The sequence below is a fragment of the Ranitomeya variabilis genome, chromosome 1 (genome assembly GCF_051348905.1).
Source record: "Ranitomeya variabilis isolate aRanVar5 chromosome 1, aRanVar5.hap1, whole genome shotgun sequence".
Taxonomy (NCBI): domain Eukaryota; kingdom Metazoa; phylum Chordata; class Amphibia; order Anura; family Dendrobatidae; genus Ranitomeya; species Ranitomeya variabilis.
In genome coordinates, this window is record NC_135232.1 from 1026261290 (window position 1) to 1026282404 (window position 21115).

Sequence of the window (21115 nt, forward strand, 5' to 3'; positions counted from 1 at the left end):
ATAGGACAGGTCACACAGCGGCACATCACAGCCGGCATAGGACAGGTCACACAGAGCACATCACAGCCGGCATAGGACAGGTCACACAGAGCACATCACAGCTGTAGATCCCCGCCGGCTTGGCACAGATCCCCGCCGGCTTGGCAGAGGTCACAGCCTCCCATTACAGCGGGACATCACATCTGGCTCCGTGCAGGCTCCGCCTCGCTGGGGGCGGGAGGAGAGGAGTGCGGCTGACAGCGGGGATTAGGGCGGAGACTGCGCGGAGTACGCGGAGGAGAGAAGCCGGCCCGGGCAGAGATGAGCAGCCTGGCTGCGGCGGGGGATGCTGGAGCGCTATGAATCTCCATGGCAGGCATGGCTCAGCCGGCCCTGACCCGGGCTCCGGAGCCATCTGCAGGGAGAGGGGAGCCCCGGGCATCCTCGGCTGCACAGAGGAGGCTCCCTGGAAGCGATGCCCGCCGGACGTGTGCCCGGAACAGCAGAGTGCAGCCCCCCGCGGCTCGTCCTCGCTCCTCATGCTGGCCGCAGTGTTTGGGCTGCTGCTCCTGTCACTGATACACCTGGGGCAGGAGTCCGGGCAGCCAGGAGGGGGCGCTGCCGGGGAGCTGTGCCTCACTGTCCTGCTGCTGCGCTGTGCCGTGTACCTGGGGGGCGCTGTGTGCGCGCTGCTGCTGGGGACGGTGTGTGCCCTGCACTGTGCCAGCCGCCAGGCTGCGCCCCCGGACTTCACCCGAGCCAGGACCCCGACACAGGTGAGCCCCGCACACACACCTCACTGCCGGCTGTGCTGCTGGCCATGATGGCACATAGTGGCCTGTGTGCAGGAGCCGGGCCGCTTCTCCCACCATGCGCTGTGGTGTTGGTCCTTTGATGGACGGTTTCTTCTTGCTATGTACAATTGCTGTCTTCACCCAGTTTTCTGGTAGTTGGTCCGATACATAAAGTGTCGCCCATCCAGGGGTCCGCCCGCGGGGACCTGCTCCGCTCAGCAGACCGTGGACCCCTTATCCCTATTACAATGGCCCCACAGTACCCCCCTATTGTCCCCGCTCCATTCACCCCTATGGGGCTGCCGGAGGAGCCGAGTGCAGGCCACACAAGCTCCTGGCCGCCCCGCTCTATTAAGGGTTAAACAGACCCCATTGTGCCAATTGGTGCCAGTCCCAGTACTTGGACCCCTGCCAATATGTCATCACCTGTCATGTGAATAAGCGATAACTTGTTTCCAATGGACAATCCCTTTAAGGGGCAAGCATAAGCCATTAGCCAGCGTCCCCGCTTTCTGCCCCGTCAGTCGCTGCCCCATAGCTCAGTGAATGCCACAATGGGGCTTCTATTGTGTGAGGTTTGAAGTCTTTTCTTGAGTCTCTGTATAGTTCAGAGCGATTGTTGGGACCTGCCATAAACTGAGCTGCAAATGTGAATACTGACGGTGTAACTCCCCTTCAGTCCTGCAGGGACTGCGCCTTCATTTATGTGACCTCTGCAGCCAATCACTGGTCCCTGCGGTGATGTTTGGCACGTGAGGCCACAGATTGGCTGCAGCGGTCACCTGAATGATGGATGGGAAGTCATCACTGTTGGACCCATGTGAGGGATTAAATAAGAAAGCGATGAGGATTTTGTGGGTATTTTGTCCTAGTATACCCTGATTTGTAATCACAGGGACAGACTTTTCTAGGTGTTTCTGGTGAGTATTGTGCCCCATTGTGCTGCTGGCGGCCAGTAATGGAGACCAGCAGGCGGCCTTGTGTGTGGGTATCGGGGCATGGAGGACGTGCATGATGCGGGCACTGATGCTTTAGTTCTGTGTCATTGTGGAGGAGTTCTTTGGGAACTGTTTGGTGGCTCTGCACTGTTTTGCGGTATTATGTGATGAGGACGGTATGTGCTGACATTGTTGTTCTGGCAGTGTATGCCAAGAATATATAAGCGTATTGGTTGGTGTGTTGCGGCATGGATAAGGTGGGCATTTCTCAGTGATAAATTGCGTTATTTGTTGTCTTTTAGTAGATTCCAAGCAATTTTTATTGTTGTTTTTTTCAGTCTGTAAAGTGATGTAAGGAATATGCAGCGATACGCGGGTTTTCCAGGTTAATATTAATAGGCTCAGAGCAGTGCAACAAAAAAGCTAGAAAACCTCCATTCGCCTCCTTCATATTCATTAAACTAGCATCAACATCCAGCAGGGTGTACATGACCGCTGTAGCCAGTCAGTGGCTGCTGACTAGCTGCAGCTTCCACTTGTACGGAATGTGAAAGCAGCAGCGGTCACATACCACAATACCGCGGTACTGCCATGTGTAGCAAAAACCAGTCTCCTATGAACACCAGCCAGAAGCTGATGTTCACAAAAGCACTGTCTTGACAGGCATGGGGATATTCAGCAGACCCCTGGCTGTCATGGCAACCCATCGGCACCTCGCGATTGTGTCACAGGAGCACCAATGGTTACATGGGAATGATGCGCCCTCCCCGACCAGCTCAGTAAATGCCGCTGAATATCGCAGCCATCATCTGCTGAAAAGATACGGGTTCAGTTCCTGAGCCTGCATCAAATTCACGGAGCTGGCATATGATGTAACTGTATGTCATATGTTGGTAAGGGGTTAAAGGGAATCTGTCAGTAGGATGAGTCCTCCTAAACAGTCTATATGGGCATGTAGGCTATAGGAAGATGAATAAAGTGATACCTTGATATCTTATTCCAGAGAAATCCACCTTTTTCTTATTCTGTAAATGAGCTGTTAAGATCTATGGGCCGGACACTGTTCTCCCTAAGAATCTGCCTCCAGAGATTTTTTTATGTGAAAGAGAGAGATACCAGTGTGAGACATGTAGAGCAGAAGAGCAGACTGTCAGTCATTACATGTCTCACACTGGTAACTCTCCCCTTTCACGTAAAATAATCTCTGGTGGCAGATTCTCAGGGTGATCAGTGTCCTGCCCATAGATCTCATCCTCTCATTTACTTGTAAGAAAAATGTGGATTACTCTGGAATAAGGCTTATATTATAGGTTCTTCAAAGTAGCCACCTTTTGCTTTGATGACTGCTTTGCACACTCTTGGCATTCTTTTGATGAGCTTCAAGAGGTAGTCACCGGGAATGGTCTTCCAACAATCTTGAAGGAGTTCCCAGAGATGCTTAGCACTTGCTGGCCCTTTTGCCTTCACTCTGCGGTCCAGCTCACCCCAAACCATCTCGATTGGGTTCAGGTCTGGTGACTGTGGAGGCCAGGTCATCTGGCGTAGCACCCCATCACTCTCCTTCTTGGTCAAATAGCCCTTACACAGCCTGGAGGTGTTTGGGATCATTGTCCTGTTGAAAAATAAATGATGGTCCAACTAAACGCAAACCGGATGGAATAGCATGGCGCTGCAAGATGCTGTGGTAGCCATGCTGGTTCAGTATGCCTTCAATTTTGAATAAATCCCCAACCGTGTCACCAGCAAAGCACCCCTACACCATCACACCTCCTCCTCCATGCTTCACAGGGGAAACCAGGCATGTAGAGTCCATCCGTTCACCTTTTCTGCGTCGCACAAAGACACGGTGGTTGGAACCATTTGGACTCATCAGATCAAAGCACAGATTTCCACTGGTCTAATGTCCATTCCTTGTGTTCTTTAGCCCAAACAAGTCTCTTCTGCTTGTTGCCTGTCCGTAGCAGTGGTTTCCTAGCAGCTATTTTACCATGAAGGTCTGCTGCACAAAGTCTCCTCTTAACAGTTATTGTAGAGATGTGTCTGCTGCTAGAACTCTGTGTGGCATTGGCCTGGTCTCTAATCTGAGCTGCTGTTAACTTGTGATTTCTGAGGCTGGTGACTCGGATAAACTTATCCTCAGAAGCAGAGGTGACTCTTGGTCTTCCTTTCCTGGGGCGGTCCTCATGTGAGCCAGTTTCTTTGTAGCGCTTGATGGTTTTTGCCACTGCACTTGGGGACACTTTCAAAATTTTCCAAATTTTTCGGACTGACTGACCTTCATTTCTTAACCCCTTTCTGACATATGACGTACTATTCCGTCGAGGTTGGGTGGGCCTGTATGACCACCGACGGGATAGTACGTCATATGCGATCGGCCGCGCTCACGGGGGGAGAGAGGCCGGGTGTCAGCTGACTATCGCAGCTGACATCCGTCACTATGTGGCAGGAGCGGTCACGGACCGCCCCTGGCACATTAACCCCCGGAACACCGCGATCAAACATGATCGCAATGTTCCGGCAGTATAGAGAAGCATCGCGCAGGGAGGGGGCTCCCTGCGTGCTTCCCTGAGACCCTTGGAGCAACGCGATGTGATCGCGTTGCTCCGAGGGTCTCCTACCTCCATCTCCCTGCAGGCCCCGGATCCAAAATGGCCGCGGGGCTACATCCGGGTCCTGCAGGAAGGTGGCTTGCCAGCGCCTGCTCAGAGCAGTGCTGTGCAGTGTCAGATCAGCAATCTGACCGTATAACATGACACCCCCCCCCCCCGGGTAATGTAATAGTGTAAAAAAATATATATTCAACCTGTAAAAAAAAAAAAAAAAAAAAAAAAATTCCTAAATGAAGAAAAAAAAATATTGTTCCCATAAATACATTTCTTTATCTAAATAAAAAAAACAATAAAAGTACACATATTTAGAATCGCCGCGTCTGTAACGGCCCCACCTATAAAAGTGTCCAGCTAGTTAACCCCTTCAGTGAACGCGGTAAAAAAAAAAAAGTGGCAAAAAACAACGTTTTATTATCATACCGCCAAACAAAAAGTGGAATAACATGCGATCAAAAATACGGATATAAATAACCATGGTACTGCTGAAAACGTCATCTTGTCCCGCAAAAGACGAGCCACCATACAGCATCATCAAAGAATAAATAAAAAAGTTATAGTCCTCAGAATTAAGCGATGCAAAAATAATTATTTTTTATATAAAATAGTTATCGTATAAAAGCGCCAAAACATAAAAATAAATGAGGTATCGCTGTAATCGTAATGACCCGAAGAATAAAACTGCTTTATCAATTGTACGAAACGCGGAACGGTATAAACGCCCCCCCCAAAAGAAATTCTTGAATAGCTGGTTTTTGGTCATTCTGCCTCACAAAAATTGGAATAAAAAGCGATCAAAAAATGTCACATGCCCAAAAATGGTACCAATAAAAACGTCAACTCCTCCCGCAAAAAACAAGACCTCACATGACTCTGTGGACCAAAATATAAAAAAATTCTAGCTCTCAAAAAACTATTTTTTGCAATAAAGTGTCTTTTAGTGTGTGACAGCTGCCAATCATAAAAATCTGCTAAAAAAACTATAAAAGTAAATCAAACCCCCCTTCATCACCCCCTTAGTTAGGGAAAAATAATAAAATTAAAAAAAGTATATATTTCCATTTTCCCATTAGGGTTGGGGCTTGGGCTAAAGTTAGGGTTAGGGTTGGGGCTAAAGTTAAGGTTAGGGTTGGGGCTAAAGTTAGGGTTTGGATTACATTTACGGTTGGGATTAGGGTTAGGGGTGTGTTTGGGTTAGGGTTTCAGTTAGAATTGGGGGTTTCCACTGTTTAGGCACATCTGGGGCTCTCCAAACGCGACATGGCGTTCGATATCAATTCCAGACAATTCTGCGTTGAAAAAGTAAAACAGTGCTTCTTCCCTTCCGAGCTCTGCGGTGCGCCCAATCAGTGGTACCAGCGTACTCAGGACAAATTGGACAACAACTTTTGGGGTCCAATTTCTTGTTACCCTTGGGAAAATAAAAATTTGGGGGGCTAAAAAACCCTTTTTGTGGGAAAAAAATGATTTTTTATTTTCACGGCTCTGCGTTATAAACTGTAGTGAAACACTTGTAGGTTCAAAGCTCTCACAACACATCTAGACAAGTTCCTTAGGGGGTCTACTTTCCAAAATGGTGTCACTTGTGGGGGGTTTCAATGTTTAGGCACATCAGGGGCTCTCCAAATGCGACATGGTGTCCAAACTCAATTCCAGTCAGTTGTGCATTGAAAAGTCAAACGGCGCTCCTTCCCTTCCGAGCAATGCCATGCGCCGAAACAGTGGCTTACCCCCATATATGGGGTATCGGCGTACTCAGGACAAATTGTACAACAACTTTTGGGGTCCATTTTCTCCTGTTACCCTTGGTAGAATAAAACAAATTGGAAGTGAAGTAAATTTTTTGTGAAAAAAAGTTAAATGTTCATTTTTATTTAAACATTCCAAAAATTCCTGTGAAGCACCTGAAGGGTTAATAAACTTCTTGAATGTGGTTTTGAGCACCTTGAGGGGTGCAGTTGTTAGAATGGTGTCACACTTGGGTATTTTCTATCATATAGACCCCTCAAAATGACTTCAAATGTGATGTGGTCCCTAAAAAAAAAATGGTGGTGTAAAATTGAGAAATTGCTGGTCAACTTTTAACCCTTATAACTCCCTAACAAAAAAAATTTTGGTTCCAAAATTGTGCTGATGTAAAGTAGACATGTGGGAAATGTTACTTATTAAGTATTTTGTGTGACATATCTGTGTGATTTAAGGGCATAAAAATTCAAAGTTGGAAAATTGCGAAATTTTCACCAAACTTCCATTTTTTTTCACAAATAAACGCAGGTAAGATCAAAGAAATCTTGCTACTATCATGAAGTACAATATGTCACGAGAAAACAGTGTCAGAATCATCAGGAGTCGTTGAAGCGGTCCAGAGTTATAACCTCGTAAAGGGACAGTGGTCAGAATTGTAAAAATTGGCCCGGTCATTAACGTGCAAACCACCCTTGGGGGTATATGGGTTAAAGTAATGATGGCCACTCGTTTTTTTTTTACTTAGCTGCTTTTTTCTTGCCATAATTCAATCTCTAACAGTCTATTCAGCAGGACTATCAGCTGTGTATCCACCAGACTTCTGCACAACACAACTGATGGTCCCAACCCCATTTATAAGGAAAGAAATCCCACTTATTAAACCTGACAGGGCACACCTATGAAGTGAAAGCCATTCCCGGTGACTACCTCTTGAGGCTCATCAAGAGAATGCCAAGAGTGTGCAAAGCAGTCATCAAAGCAAAAGGCGGCTACTTTGAAGAACCTAGAATATAAGACATAATTTCAGTTGTTTCACACTTTTTTGTTAAGTATATAATTCCACATGTGTTAATTCATAGCTTTGATGCCTTCAGTATGAATGTACAATTTTGATAGTCATGAAAATACAGAAAAATCTTTAAATGACAAGGTGTGTCCAAACTTTTGGTCTGTACAGTAGGTTAATAAATTTTATACATTGATAGACCGGACTTTTGGGCATGCAGTTATACCAAATGTATTTGTGTATTTTTTTTTAAATATATTAACGGTTTCCATTTTTTTTAACCCCTTCATGAGCTTTGACTAAGGCCGGCCTCACACTAGCGAGTTTTACGGACGTATGAGCGCATAAACTACGTCTGTAAAATACGCATTACACACGGCCCAATGATTCTCTATGGCCCAGCTCCTATCTGCCGTATATAACGCATCCGTAATATACGGTCTTGTACGGCCGTAGAAAATCGCAGCATGCTGCTTTTGTCAACGTATTGCGCAAAAAATCGCCAATGAAAGTCTATGGGGGCGAGAAAAATACGGATTCCACACGGACCAGCAGTGTGACTTGCGAGAAATACGCAGCGGTGTTAGTGAAAAGCCGGTAATTCAATTGCCGGCTTTTCATTTCTCCTTCCCAAACCCGACAGGATATGAGACATGGTTTACATACAGTAAACCATTTCATATCCCTTTTTTTGCATATTCCACACTACTAATGTTAGTAGTGTGTATGTGCAAAATTTGGGCGCTGTAGCTGCTAAAATAAAGGGTTAAATGGCGGAAAGAATTGGCGTGGGCTCCCGCGCAATTTTCTCCGCCAGAGTGGTAAAGCCAGTGACTGAGGACAGATATTAATAGCCTAGAGAGGGTCCATGGTTATTGGCCCCCCCGGCTACAAACATCTGCCCCCAGCCACCCCAGAAAAGGCACATCTGGAAGATGCGCCTATTCTGGCACTTGGCCACTCTCTTCCCACTCCTGTGTAGCGGTGGGATATGGGGTAATGAAGGGTTAATGTCACCTTGCTATTGTAAGGTGACATTAAGCCAGATTAATAATGGAGAGGCGTCAATTATGACACCTATCCATTATTAATCCAATTGTATGAAAGGGTTAAAAAAACACACATTATTAAAAAGTATTTTAATGAAATAAACACACAGGTTGTTTTAATATTTTATTGCTCTCTCAATCCACCTGAAGACCCTCGCTCTGAAAAATAATAAACCAACAATATACATACCTTCAGATGATCTGTCACATCCCACGAAGTAAATCCATCTGAAGGGGTTAAATCATTTTACAGCCATGAGCTCCGCTAAAGCACTCGCTCGTGCCTGTAAACCCTGGGTACTGAAAGGAAAGCAGGATGATCTGTACTTACCTTGAGTTGCGGTGATGCGCCCTCTGCTGGATGTCCTCATGAACTGGAGCCTTGGAAAAGTTCCCACGCTCGAGTTCATATGAGAGGACTTTTCTGCATATTACGGCCGTAAAAAACGGACCGTATTTACATACGCTGAGTGTGAGGCTGGCCTAACATGGATAATAAAATTTGTGTTTCTGCCTTTGATGCATGCTGAGCCTGAATCTTTCCTGGCAGATGATGGCTGATTAAGTCGGCCATCATCTGCTTTTAACAACTGAAGGTGAATAGCAGCTGTTACAGCAGCCGGGGATTTGCTAAAGATTTCTGTCCTTTTCATGGCGATCCTCCTGTGAAAGCCAGCGTTTAGCTGGTGATCATAGGAGATTGTGATTTTCACTATATATCGTAATGCTATACATAGCTATGCTACCAAACATGAAAAAAGTAAAAAAAAAAAACAACAAAAAACACAAGTTCAAATCGCCCCCCTGTTGCCCCATTACAAATAAAACTATTAAAAAATACGTATTTGATATTGCTGCTTTTTGTAAGATTCAGATCTATCAAAATATTAAATAAACTCGATCAGTAATGAACGTTAAAAAAAATAAATAAATAAACTCCAGAATTACTGTCTGACAACATTTTAAATAGAATGCAATAAGAGGCGATTAAAATATTGTATTTACCCCAAAATTATATCCATAAAAATTCAGCTCTTGCAAAAAAAAGCCCTCACAAAGCCCAAGATACCAAAAAAGGTATTGTTACGGGTCTCTGAAAATGAGGAAAAAAATCTTATTTTTCTTTTACAATCAATTGATTTTTTTTTTTCCACATCTTAAATATAAAAAATCCTTATACAACCCTTGGCAAAAATTATGTAATTACCGGCCTTGGAGGATGTTCATTCAGTTGTGTTGTTTATTTATTTATTTTTTTAATAAAAAAAAAAAAAGCAGATCACAGACATGGCACAAAACTAGTCATTTTAAATTACCACTTTCTGGCGTTAAGAAACACTAAAAGATATCAAGAACAAAAAAATTTGTAGTCAGTAGTGATGAGCGAGTATACTCGTTGCTCGGGTTTTCCCAAGCACGCTCGGGTGGTCTCCGAGTATTTGTGACTGCTGGGAGATTTATTTTTTGTTGACGCAGGTGCATTTTTTACAGCTGCTAGCCAGCCTGATTACATGTGGGGGTTGCCTGGTTGCTAGGGAATCCCCACATATAATCAAGCTGTCTAGTAGCCGCAAATTATGCAGCTGCGGCAAGGAAAACGAAATCTCCGAGCAGTCACAAATACTCGTAGACCACCTGAGCGTGCTCTGGAAAACCGGAGCAACGAGTACACTCGCTCATCAATAGTGGTCAGTATTTGTTACTTTTTTAGAACAAGCAGAGGGGAAAATTATGGACTCGCCCTCTAAGTTTAAATTCCCAAAACGAACACCTGTATCAAATTAGATCTGCTCGTTAGTCTGCATCTAAAAAGGAGTGATCACACCTTGGAGAGCTGTTGCACCAAGTGGACTGACATGAATCATGGCTCCAACACGAGAGATGTCAATTGAAACAAAGGAGAGGATTATCAAACTCTTAAAAGAGGGTAAATCATCACGCAATGTTGCAAAAGATGTTGGTTGTTCAGTCAGCTGTGTCTAAAATCTGGACCAAATGCAAACAACATGGGAAGGTTGTTAAAGGCAAACATACTGGTAGATCAAGGAAGACATCAAAGCGTCAAGAAACTTAAAGCACCATGTCTCCAAAACAGGAAATGCACAACAAAACAAATGAGGAACAGATGGGAGGAAACTGGAGTCAATGTCTGTGACCGAACTGTAAGAAACCGCCTAAAGGAAATGGGATTTGTATACAGAAAAGCTAAACAAAAGCCATCATTAACACATAAACAGAAAAAACAAGGTTACAATGGGCTAAGGAAAAGCAATCTTGGACTGTGGATGACTGGATGAAAGTCATATTCAGTGATGAATCACAAATCTGCATTGGGCAAGGTGATGATGCTGGAACTTTTGTTTGGTGCCGTTCCAATGAGATTTATATAGATGACTGCCTGAAGAGAACATGCAAATTTCCACAGTCATTGATGATATGGGGCTGCATGTCAGGTCAAGGCACTGGGGAGATGGCTGTCATTACATTTTCAATAAATGCACAAGTTTATGTTGATATTTTGGACACTTTTCTTATCCCATCAATTAAAAGGATGTTCGGGGGATGATGAAATCATTTTTCATGATGATAATGCATCCTGCCATAGAGCAAAAACTGTGAAAAAATTCCTTGAAAAAAGACACATGAGGTCAATGTCATGGCCTGCAAATAGTCTGGATCTCAATCCAATTGAAAATCTTTGGTGGAAGTTGAAGAAAATAGTCCATGACAAGGCTCCAACCTGCAAAGCTGATCTGGCAACAGCAATCAGAGAAAGTTGGAGCCAGATTGATGAAGGGTACTGTTTGGCACTCATTAAGTCCATGCCTCAGAGACTGCAAGCTGTTATAAAAGCCAGAGGTGGTGCAACAAAGTACTAGTGATGTGTTGGAGTGTTTTTTTGTTTGTTTGTTTTTCATGATTCCATAATTTTATCCTCATAATTGAGTGACTCCATAATTTTTCCCCTATGCTTGTTCTAAAAAAGAAACCATTACTGACTACCACATTTTTTTTGTTCTTGATTTCTTTTAGTGTTTAATAAAGCCAGAAAGTTGTCATTTAAAATTACTATAGTTTTGTGATATGTCTGTGATCTGCTTTTTCAATAAAAAAAAATAAACAACTGAATGAACATCCTCCAAGGCCGGTGATTACATAATTTTTTGCCAGGGGTTGTACACATTAGTTGTCTGTGTACAACAAACAGACAAATGAGCGGGCACCAAGCTAATGTCAATAACTAATATAACCACAGTTATTATGTAGTGTGGATCTCCTAGTGCATGTCAAAATATAGATACGAAAAACAAATTTTTCTCTGAGGGAGACAGATACATGCACATAACAGGGATCACTTCACATAAATCAGAAATTCAAAACAAGCTTTATTAAAGAACCAGAACACACATAAAAGCATTTAAAAATCCTAGACGGATGCTAGAAACAAATACAGATCCATAAATAAAGGGTAAAATACCCATAAATCCTAGACGGATGCTAGAAACAAATACAGATCCATAAATAAAGGGTAAAATACCCATGAGGGGGTTAACCCTGGGCTGGAGAAAATGTGCAAAGCTTGCAAGATCGACATATATATACTAGCTATTGAACCCGTTCTACGCCCGGGTGGCGAGCATTTATATTGGAATATGGTCTCCATCCTGGTATGTGCTGCTCCCATCCTGTCATATGCTGCTCCATCCTGCGCCCCCATTCTGTCATGTGCTGCTCCACCGTGTCATGTGCTGCTCCATCCTGTGCCCCCATCCTGTCATGTGCTGCTCCACCGTGTCATATGCTGCTCCATCCTGCATCCCCATCCTGTCATGTGCTACTCCACCGTGTCATGTGCTGCTCCATCCTGTCATGTGCTGCTCCACCGTGTCATGTGCTGCTCCATCCTGCGCCCCCATCCTGTCATGTGCCACTCCACCGTGTCATGTGCTGCTCCATCCTCATCCCCATCCTGTCATGTGCTCCCATCCTGCGCCCCCATCCTATCACGTGCTGCTCCATCCTGCGCCCCCATCAGTGCGGGCGGCTGTGCTGAGTGCGGGCGGCTGTGCTGAGTGCGGGCGGCTGTGCTGAGTGCGGGCGGCTGTATGTGGCTGTGCTGAGTGCGGGCGGCTGTATGTGACGTGGCTGTGCTGGGTGCGGGCGGCTGTGCTGGGTGCGGCAGCTGTGCTGGGTGCAGCGGCTGTGCTGGGTGCAGCGGCTGTGCGTGGCTGGGTGCGGCGGCTGTGCGTGGCTGTGGGTGGCTGTGCTGGCTGTGCTGGGTGCGGCGGCTGTCCGTGGCTGTAGGCGGCTGTGGGCGGCTGTGCGTGGCTGTGCTGGGTGCGGAGGCTGTGCGTGGCTGTGGCGGCTGTGCTGGGTGCGGCGGCTGTGCTGGGTGCGGCGGATGTGCTGGGTGCGGCGGCTGTGCTGGGTGCGGCGGCTGTGGGTGGCTGTGCTGGGTGCAGCGGCTGTGCTGGGTGCGGCGGCTGTGCGTGGCTGTGGGCGGCTGTGCGTGGCTGTGGGCGGCTGTGCTGGGTGCGGCGGCTGTGCTGGGTGCGGCGGCTGTCCGTGGCTGTGGGCGGCTGTGCGTGGCTGTGGGCGGCTGTGGGAGGCTGTGCTGGGTGCGGCGGCTGTGCATGGCTGTGCTGGGTGCGGCGGATGTGCTGGGTGCGGCGGCTGTGGGTGGCTGTGCTGGGTGCGGCGGCTGTGCGTGGCTGTGCTGGGTGCGGCGGCTGTGGTCGGCTGTGCTGGGTGCGGCGGCTGTGCGTGGCTGTGGGCGGCTGTGCTGGGTGCGGCGGCTGTGCGTGGCTGTGGTCGGCTGTGCTGGGTGCGGCGGCTGTGCGTGGCTGTGGGCGGCTGTGCTGGGTGCGGCGGCTGTGCGTGGCTGTGGTCGGCTGTGCTGGGTGCGGCGGCTGTGCGTGGCTGTGGGCGGCTGTGCGTGGCTGTGGGCGGCTGTGCTGGGTGCGGCGGCTGTGCGTGGCTGTGGTCGGCTGTGCTGGGTGCGGCGGCTGTGCGTGGCTGTGGGCGGCTGTGCGTGGCTGTGGGCGGCTGTGCTGGGTGCGGCGGCTGTGGGCGGCTGTGCTGGGTGCGGCAGCTGTGCTGGGTGCGGCGGCTGTCCGTGGCTGTGGGCGGCTGTGCGTGGCTGTGGGAGGCTGTGCTGGGTGCGGCGGCTGTGCGTGGCTGTAGGCGGCTGTGCGTGGCTGTGCTGGGTGCGGTGGCGGCTGTGCGTGGCTGTGCTGGGTGCGGCGGATGTGCTGGGTGCGGCGGCTGTGCTGGGTGCGGCGGCTGTGGGTGGCTGTGCTGGGTGCGGCGGCTGTGCGTGGCTGTGCTGGGTGCGGCGGCTGTGGTCGGCTGTGCTGGGTGCGGCGGCTGTGCGTGGCTATGGGTGGCTGTGGGCGGCTGTGCTGGGTGCGGCGGCTGTGCGTGGCTGTGGTCGGCTGTGCTGGGTGCGGCGGCTGTGCGTGGCTGTGGGCGGCTGTGCGTCGCTGTGGGCGGCTGTGCTGGGTGCGGCGGCTGTGCGTGGCTGTGGTCGGCTGTGCTGGGTGCGGCGGCTGTGCGTGGCTGTGGGCGGCTGTGCGTCGCTGTGGGCGGCTGTGCTGGGTGCGGCGGCTGTGCGTGGCTGTGGTCGGCTGTGCTGGGTGCGGCGGCTGTGCGTTGCTATGGGTGGCTGTGCGTGGCTGTGGGCGGCTGTGCTGGGTGCGGCGGCTGTGCGTGGCTGTGGGCGGCTGTGCGTGGCTGTGGGCGCCTGTGCGTGGCTATGGTCGGCTGTGCTGGGTGCGGCGGCTGTGCGTTGCTGTGGGCGGCTGTGCTGGGTGCGGCCATTTTCTTGGTCCTGCTCCCGGAGTCGGCGCCTGCGCAGTCCGCGCTTTCCGGCGCCATTTTCTTGAAGACACTGCAATGTATCTTCAAGAAAATGGCGCCGGAAAGCGCGGACTGCGCAGGCGCCGATTCCGGGAGCAGGGGGACAGTCACGGCCCGGAAGCGCGTCGGTGGAACGGGTCAGGTAAGTATACTCACCCTCCGCCTCCTGGCTCGTCCCTGCTTGTCCGGTGGAGATCGCGGTGTGCGTTCAGCGCTTACGCATACCGCGATCTCCTGGGAGCGTCGCTCTGTGCGGTCCAGACTGCGCCGGCGCTTGCGCTTGCGCAGTCTATAGAGGCTTCGGACAGAGTGACGCTCCCAGCGTTATATTATAGATATGTACAAGCAGATGTTAAATAACAAAACAATGTGCATTAGGAGTAGGACCTTCACCTGAAGACCAAGTCACAGTAGGCTAAGCAAGTTTGTAAAAAGAGTGTGATAACAACGGTTGTCAACCCATAAGAGGGTCCAACCAGACCTGATAAGGTCCGAAATGAAAGACACCAGCAAATTATCTGGCCATGAACTCACAACTGTATGAATCGGAGTAGAATAATACTTAGCCCTGGCCCTAATTCAGTCAAAAGGTCGCCCCAGCATACAGTCCAGCCTCCAGGAACCCCGGACCCACGCGTTCCGACACTCGTGGTGTCTTTCTCAAGGTGGATATGAACTGGTCCCTCAAACAACGCTTTAAATACTAATCACATCAAAAGTAAAGGACATACCAGCTGTGTACTGGCGAATCATGGAGCGGCCGTGCATAGCGGTGTGCGAGGTGCGCAGTGAGCGGTGACCCGGAAGTGAATAATAGTTCAATCAAGAACTGCGCATGTGTTGATCCCCGGCAAAGAAGGAGATAGAACATGTGACCCTGAGAGGTCTCAGGCGCCTGCGTCTATTTCCAGGCACAGACACCATCAATTGCGCATGCGGCTGCAGATATATGTGAACCCTGGCGGCCGCCTTACAGCTAGATAGACAGAGCTTAAAGTAGGCTCTTGCAAAATAATGATACATGGCATTGGTTTATGTCACAAGTGAACAAGTCCAAAAGTTAGGAAATATGAGACGGTACCAAAGAAAAATAGATAACAAGATGGTATTGGTGGAAAAATAATAAAAAATAATCAAAATAAATACAAAAATATATAAAGAGATTTTCGTGAAGAAATTCTTTCTTTAGCCCAGTCCAGCATTGAAAAAATATGTTTAAACATAACAGCATTAGGGAAAAAAGTGTAAAAAAAATGAAAAATAATAATAAAAAATAAAGAAATAAACAAAAAGAAAATTTAAAAATAAAAAATAAATAAATAAATAAAAAATATAAAATAAAAAGTAGAAAACAAAAACGAAGTATGAATAGATGAGTGTGCGAGGGCAAACGCACAGCAAGCACACTCAATACAAATATTAAAGTAGCAGGTGCAAGTGGCAGCATGAATCTTCATTCGGCTTCCTGAGTAGTCCATCCGTTCCATTAGGCTTAAGCACCTGACTGAATTTCATTAGTTGTCTGTGTACTCGTACTGACCTGAAGAATCATGTTGCTAAGTCCATTTTAAAATATTGTGAACAAAAAAAAAAACTATTGTGGCATTGCACTTTTTTTTGCAATTTCACTTGGAATTTTCTTCCCTTTTTCCAGTGCATCACATGATAAAATGAATGATGTAATTCAAAAGTACAATTAGTTACGCATAAAACCAGCCCTGATGTGGCTATTTGGACAGAAAAATAAAAAAAGCTATGGCTCTTGGGAAAAATAGGAAAAAAACCTGCAAATCATCAGACAGTGAAAGAGTTATCCCTTTCCCAACATGCGCCGTGTTCGGCGCTACGGGAACTACATTCCCGCAAATTGCAGTACATGTACGGCGCCACAGTCGGGTGCAGGTGTCAGTTCTGTGTGAGAAGTGACACACTGCAGCAACGCCCATGATTGTTTTCTAGCACCAATCTCAGGAATTTAACCCCTATAGTGATATTGACATCGAGGAGATTGCACAGGAAGGGGGCTGATGGTCTCCATGGTGGTCTTCCCCGGCAGAAGATTCCCTGTAATGAGGCAGATGGAGGCACTGTGGATGCCATAGGACCTGTGATCCGGCAGTCACCGTCTTTTTAGGCGAGTATAAAAGCACGGTCGACCAGTTATTTGTGCACTTCTAAAAAGGACAATGCTGAACAGAGGCCAGACAAAGATTAACTCTGCTGCCTCGTTATTGTGAATGGATCCCTCTGGGGTTTCATCTGAATCACGTCATTCTTAGGTTTAGGCTGGGGTCACACTACCATAGAATACGGACGAGTGCTATGCGAGAAAACATTACATAACACTCGGACCACTGTTAATCTATTGGGCAGCTCATATCACCGTATTTTTTCTCAGGTGTATTCTACGTTCGTGTAAAATCGCAGCATGCTGCGATTGTATGCGTATATCATCCGAGACTTGCCAGTGTAAGCCTATGGGTGCAAGAAAAACTCGGACACCACACGAACCATCCGTGTGACTTGAGAAATACGAACATAATGTCCTCATTTCAGCCCATTAAGCTATTACATTCAGTGAGGAAAATCGGTGAGAAATGTAAAGCCATACTCCTGTCATACGGATACATAGGTGCGGGAAAATCGCATCATCACATTGCAAACGGATTCCACACGGATGACTATACGGAGAACACTTGTGTGACTCTCGGCCGAGAGAATAGGACCGTTTTTTTCTCCCCCATACATTTAGTGTGACCCTGGCCTTAGATGGAATCGCCAAAGTAATTGGTTAGCATGGAGCGCCAGATAAATGTGATTGTAAGTATTCCTAACAAAAGCTTTAACTCAATCCACAAAAAAAAAACAAGTCCCCATTCAGGTCTATCATCCATTAACAGAAATATAGGGGGCTTCCATATTACTGGTAGCACAAAGGCTCTGGAATAGCGATATAGCTCCTCGTCCCCCAAAAGAAATTGAGCAAATTCTGCGCTGTCAAATCCAAATACCCACCCCCACCCTTCTGAGCTCCACAGTGTACGAAAAACCACAATTAGTGCCCATTTCTTGCATTTCTGTAGTGATGAGAGCCCGTCTAATTTACAGGTGCATGTCTCCGGAAGCATGAGCTGGGCAATAATGTACTGGGCACTACAACATACTGGTCACTACAATGGCAGTTTGCAATTTTCACTCAGATGTCTGTTTCTGGAAAATACCCATGGAGTCAAAATCGTCACTACACCAGATATATGCCCAAAGGGGTATAATTTCCAAAATGGGGTCACTTGAGGGGTGATTCTGCTTTTCTAGCACTCAGGAGATGTTTATATGGAGTCTGCAAACTACTCTAGGAAAATCTGCGCTCCAGGAGGCAAATAGTGCTCCATCCCTCCTGAGTCCCTCCGTATGCTAAGCAGTACTGTACAGCCACATATGGGGTATTTCTACATTCAGCAGAAATTGTGGGACAAATTTTGGTGCCATTTTACCCATTTTCCAGTATGAAAATGTAAAACTTTGGGCTAACACACAATCTTGGTTGTAAAAATATAAATTATTTTTTTTCTTCACTTTCACAGTAGTATAAAATTCTGTGACACGCCTGTGGTGTCAGTATAATCACTGCAACCCTAGATGAATTGAGATGTTTAGTTTGTAAAATGGGGTCACTTATGGGGGATTCTGCTGTTCTGGCACCTCAGGGGTTCTGCCAATGTGACTTGGCACCCTCAAACAAGTGCAGCAAAATCTACACTGTAATATGGCGCTCCATCACTTCTGAACTTTGCACTGTGCTTCAAATGTAGTTTTCTTCCTCTTATTGGGTATCGGCGTACTCAGGAGAAATTGCACAACAAGTTGTATGGTGCAATTTCTCCTGTTACCCTTATCAAAATGCTAAATTTGGAGCCAAAAAAATTAACATGTTTGTGTGAGAAATGTGATTCTTACAGTGCGCCCCTCTCCCCTACACGGCTCAACGTTTTAAACTTCTGTGAAGCAACTGGGGTCTCAAGGTGCTCAATACGCATCTAGATACAGTGGGGAAAAAAGTATTTAGTCAGCCACCGATTGTGCACGTTCTCCTACTTTAAAAAGACTAGAGAGGCCTGTAATAGATAACATAGGTAGATCACACCTATGAGAGTCAAAATGAGAAAACAAATCCAGAAAATCACCTTGTCCACCTTGTAGCCCTGCACCAGGCTGGGAAGACTGAATCTGTAATAGGCAAGCAGCTTGGTGTGATGAAATCAACTGTGGGAGCAATAATAAGAAAATGGAAGACATACAAGACCACTGATAAATCTCCCCGATTTGGGGCTCCACATAAGATCTTACCCTGTGGGGTCAAAATGATCAAAAAGAATGGTGAGCAAAAATCCCAGAACCACGCAGGGGGACCTAGTGAATGACCTGCATAGAGCTGGGACCACCGTAACAAAGGCTACCATCAGTAACACACTGCACCGCCAGGGACTCAGATCCTACAGTGCCAGACGTGTCCCCCTGCTGAAGCCAGTACATGTCCGGGCCCGTCTGAGGTTTGCTAGAGAGCATTTGGATTATGCAGAAGAGTATTGGGAGAATGTCATATGGTCTGATGAAACCAAAGTAGAACTGTTTGGTAGAAACAAAACTCATTGTCGTGTTTGGAGGAGACACAATGCTGAGTTACATCTGAAGCAGGGCCGGCGTTAGGGCCAGGCAGACTAGGCAGCTGCCTGGGGCCCCCACTCCCTTGGGGCCCCCAGCATCTACAGCAGAAGCTTCACTGATAATAGCATTATCAGTGAAGCTTCCGAGTAGAGACTGGTTAAGGACCTGTAGTGACATCACGATCAGGTGACCTGCCATGTGACCGTGATGTCACCACAGGCCATGTACTCTGGGAATGTTTGTAGCAGTAAAATGGGAGCCTGCAGTGAAGCACAGGAGCAGCGGCCACTGAACCTCCCCCATCAGCGTGATAGAAGTGCTCATTGGCCAGTGCTCCTGTCCTGCTGTACGGAGCCTCTGAGGGGAAGGGAGAGAGACCCAGCACCAGTAACAACCTGAGCCGGCAGATAAGTAAAGAGCACCGTCCCACTGTGTGTGCTGCTCCTGGTGATGATGGCTCCTGTCCTGCTGTCAGCAACTCCTGCTCTTGTCGGCAGTCCCAGCAGAGGAGAGGGCAGAAAGGTGTCTGCTGGGAGCAGGAGGAGCTGCATCTGATAGTGTGCATCATCTCATTCCCTCCAGCATAAAGGTGTGTGTGTGTGGTGTGTATAGCGTGTCATGTGTAGTGTGTGCTTATGTGAATCACTTGTGTCAAATGAGCATTTGTTGTGCTGCATGTCTGTGCCGTGTATGTGTATATATATATATGTATGTATGTATGTATGTATGTATGTATGTATGTATGTATGTGTGTGTGTGTGTGTATGTATGTGTGTATAAATGCGTGCCATGATGTATGTGTATAAGTGCGTGCCATGTATATATGTGTGTGTATAAGTGCGTGCCATGTGTGTGTTTGTGTGTGTGTAATATATATATATATATATATATATATATATATATATGTGCTATGTATGTGTGTATGTATAAGAATGCTATGTATGTGTCTGTGTATAAGTGCATGCCATATATATGTGTGTGTGTGTGTGTGTATATAAGTGTGTGCCGTGTACATGTATGTATGTATGTATGTATGTATGTATGTATGTGTGTCTGTGTGTATAAGTGTGTGACATGTACATGTATGAATGTGTGTATAAGTGTGTGTGTATAAGCATGTGTCATGTGCGTGTGTGTTTTAATTGTGTGTGTGTATATATATATATATATATATATATATATATATATATATATATATATATATATATATATATATATATATTATTTTTTATTTTTATTTTTTGCATTATTCTATATAAACATACAGTGATAGTGTGTGTGTTCCATGCACATTTTAACATAATGGTTGAACAGACTAGAGTGTGTATATATATATATACACACACACACACACACACACACACACACACACACACACACACACACACACACACACACACACACACACACACACACACACACAGCCCTGCTGCTTATAGCATGATACTATATGGGGACAGATTGATCTACTAGTGTTCTGTCCCCATCATTCGTCCTCAGACGATGTAAAGAGGCCGAGAAACAAGAGCCAAACGACTTCAATGTTGTCAATCGCACGCATTGAACGGTCTGAACTCAACGCATGTAAATGCAACCAAAATGTTTGAGCGTCATGGTGCAATATGTATGTGAGCATTGGGGGCCTCATTTTAAACTTTTGCCTAGGGCCCCACTTTGTCTAAAACCGGCCCTGATCTGAAGAACTATATACAGAAATTATACACGGCACTCGAGGCTCCTGGGTGGTGCTCAAGTAAGGTTTCCAACCCGTCAATGAATGAATAATAAACTTGGCACTCGAGTTCTTTTTGCAAGATGAAAAATAACTTTTCGTTTATTGGTGCAACCAGTTCAGTAATTGATGATTTATAAACGTTTTCGGTCACAAGACCTTCATCAGAAACATCATATATGAAACTGAAATACATAATTTACAGAGAAACCATATGTTACACAATATGGATCACATAAAGAGGACCAGTATATGCACACAAGTGAAACGAATAAGAATCCGATAGATGCTGGTTCTGGAAAAATATATAAATGTAGCACATAAAAGACAAAAAACAGGGGGTGACAACCGTGGCGGTTGGAACGAATCCAGATGTGCTGCGTGAGTCGTGGAATTTCTCAAGCTAAAATGAAAGCTGTGAGTGTGGATAAGGAGAGAATACAAGGTATAACATAACTTCTGTATAAAAAATACATAATTGAGCCCCAATGTCCAACAAAGGATACTAAGTAGCAGGTAATGATGGGTGCTGGGCCGTGGCATTGGGAACGGAAGTGCACAGTGAGCACCTAAAAGGAGAGAGTGAGATCGTGAGTCTATCAGCCTGTCCCAATCAAAACCACATAGCAAAGTCATAGTTTATACAAGTGATAGTGTATATAGACCCGACCAAATAAAATGATTGCTGTCCAAACCTGCTGCTGCCACAGTGTAGGAGATAGTGAATCTAGGCATGCCCCT

At 46.5% G+C, this 21115-nt stretch overlaps 1 protein-coding gene across 3 annotated transcripts in view; it reads left to right on the top strand.

The window, feature by feature from the left end:
* Nucleotides 1–231: 231 nt before the first annotated feature.
* The window catches only part of SNX25 (sorting nexin 25), a 285932-nt gene continuing 265048 nt past the window's right edge, over nt 232–21115 (top strand). For all 3 annotated transcript variants that reach the window (XM_077279603.1, XM_077279604.1, XM_077279606.1), the window contains exon 1: nt 232–755. In XM_077279603.1, coding sequence (XP_077135718.1) covers nt 339–755 — 417 coding nt within the window. In that variant the 5' untranslated portion in view covers nt 232–338. The remainder of the gene's footprint in view (nt 756–21115) is intronic.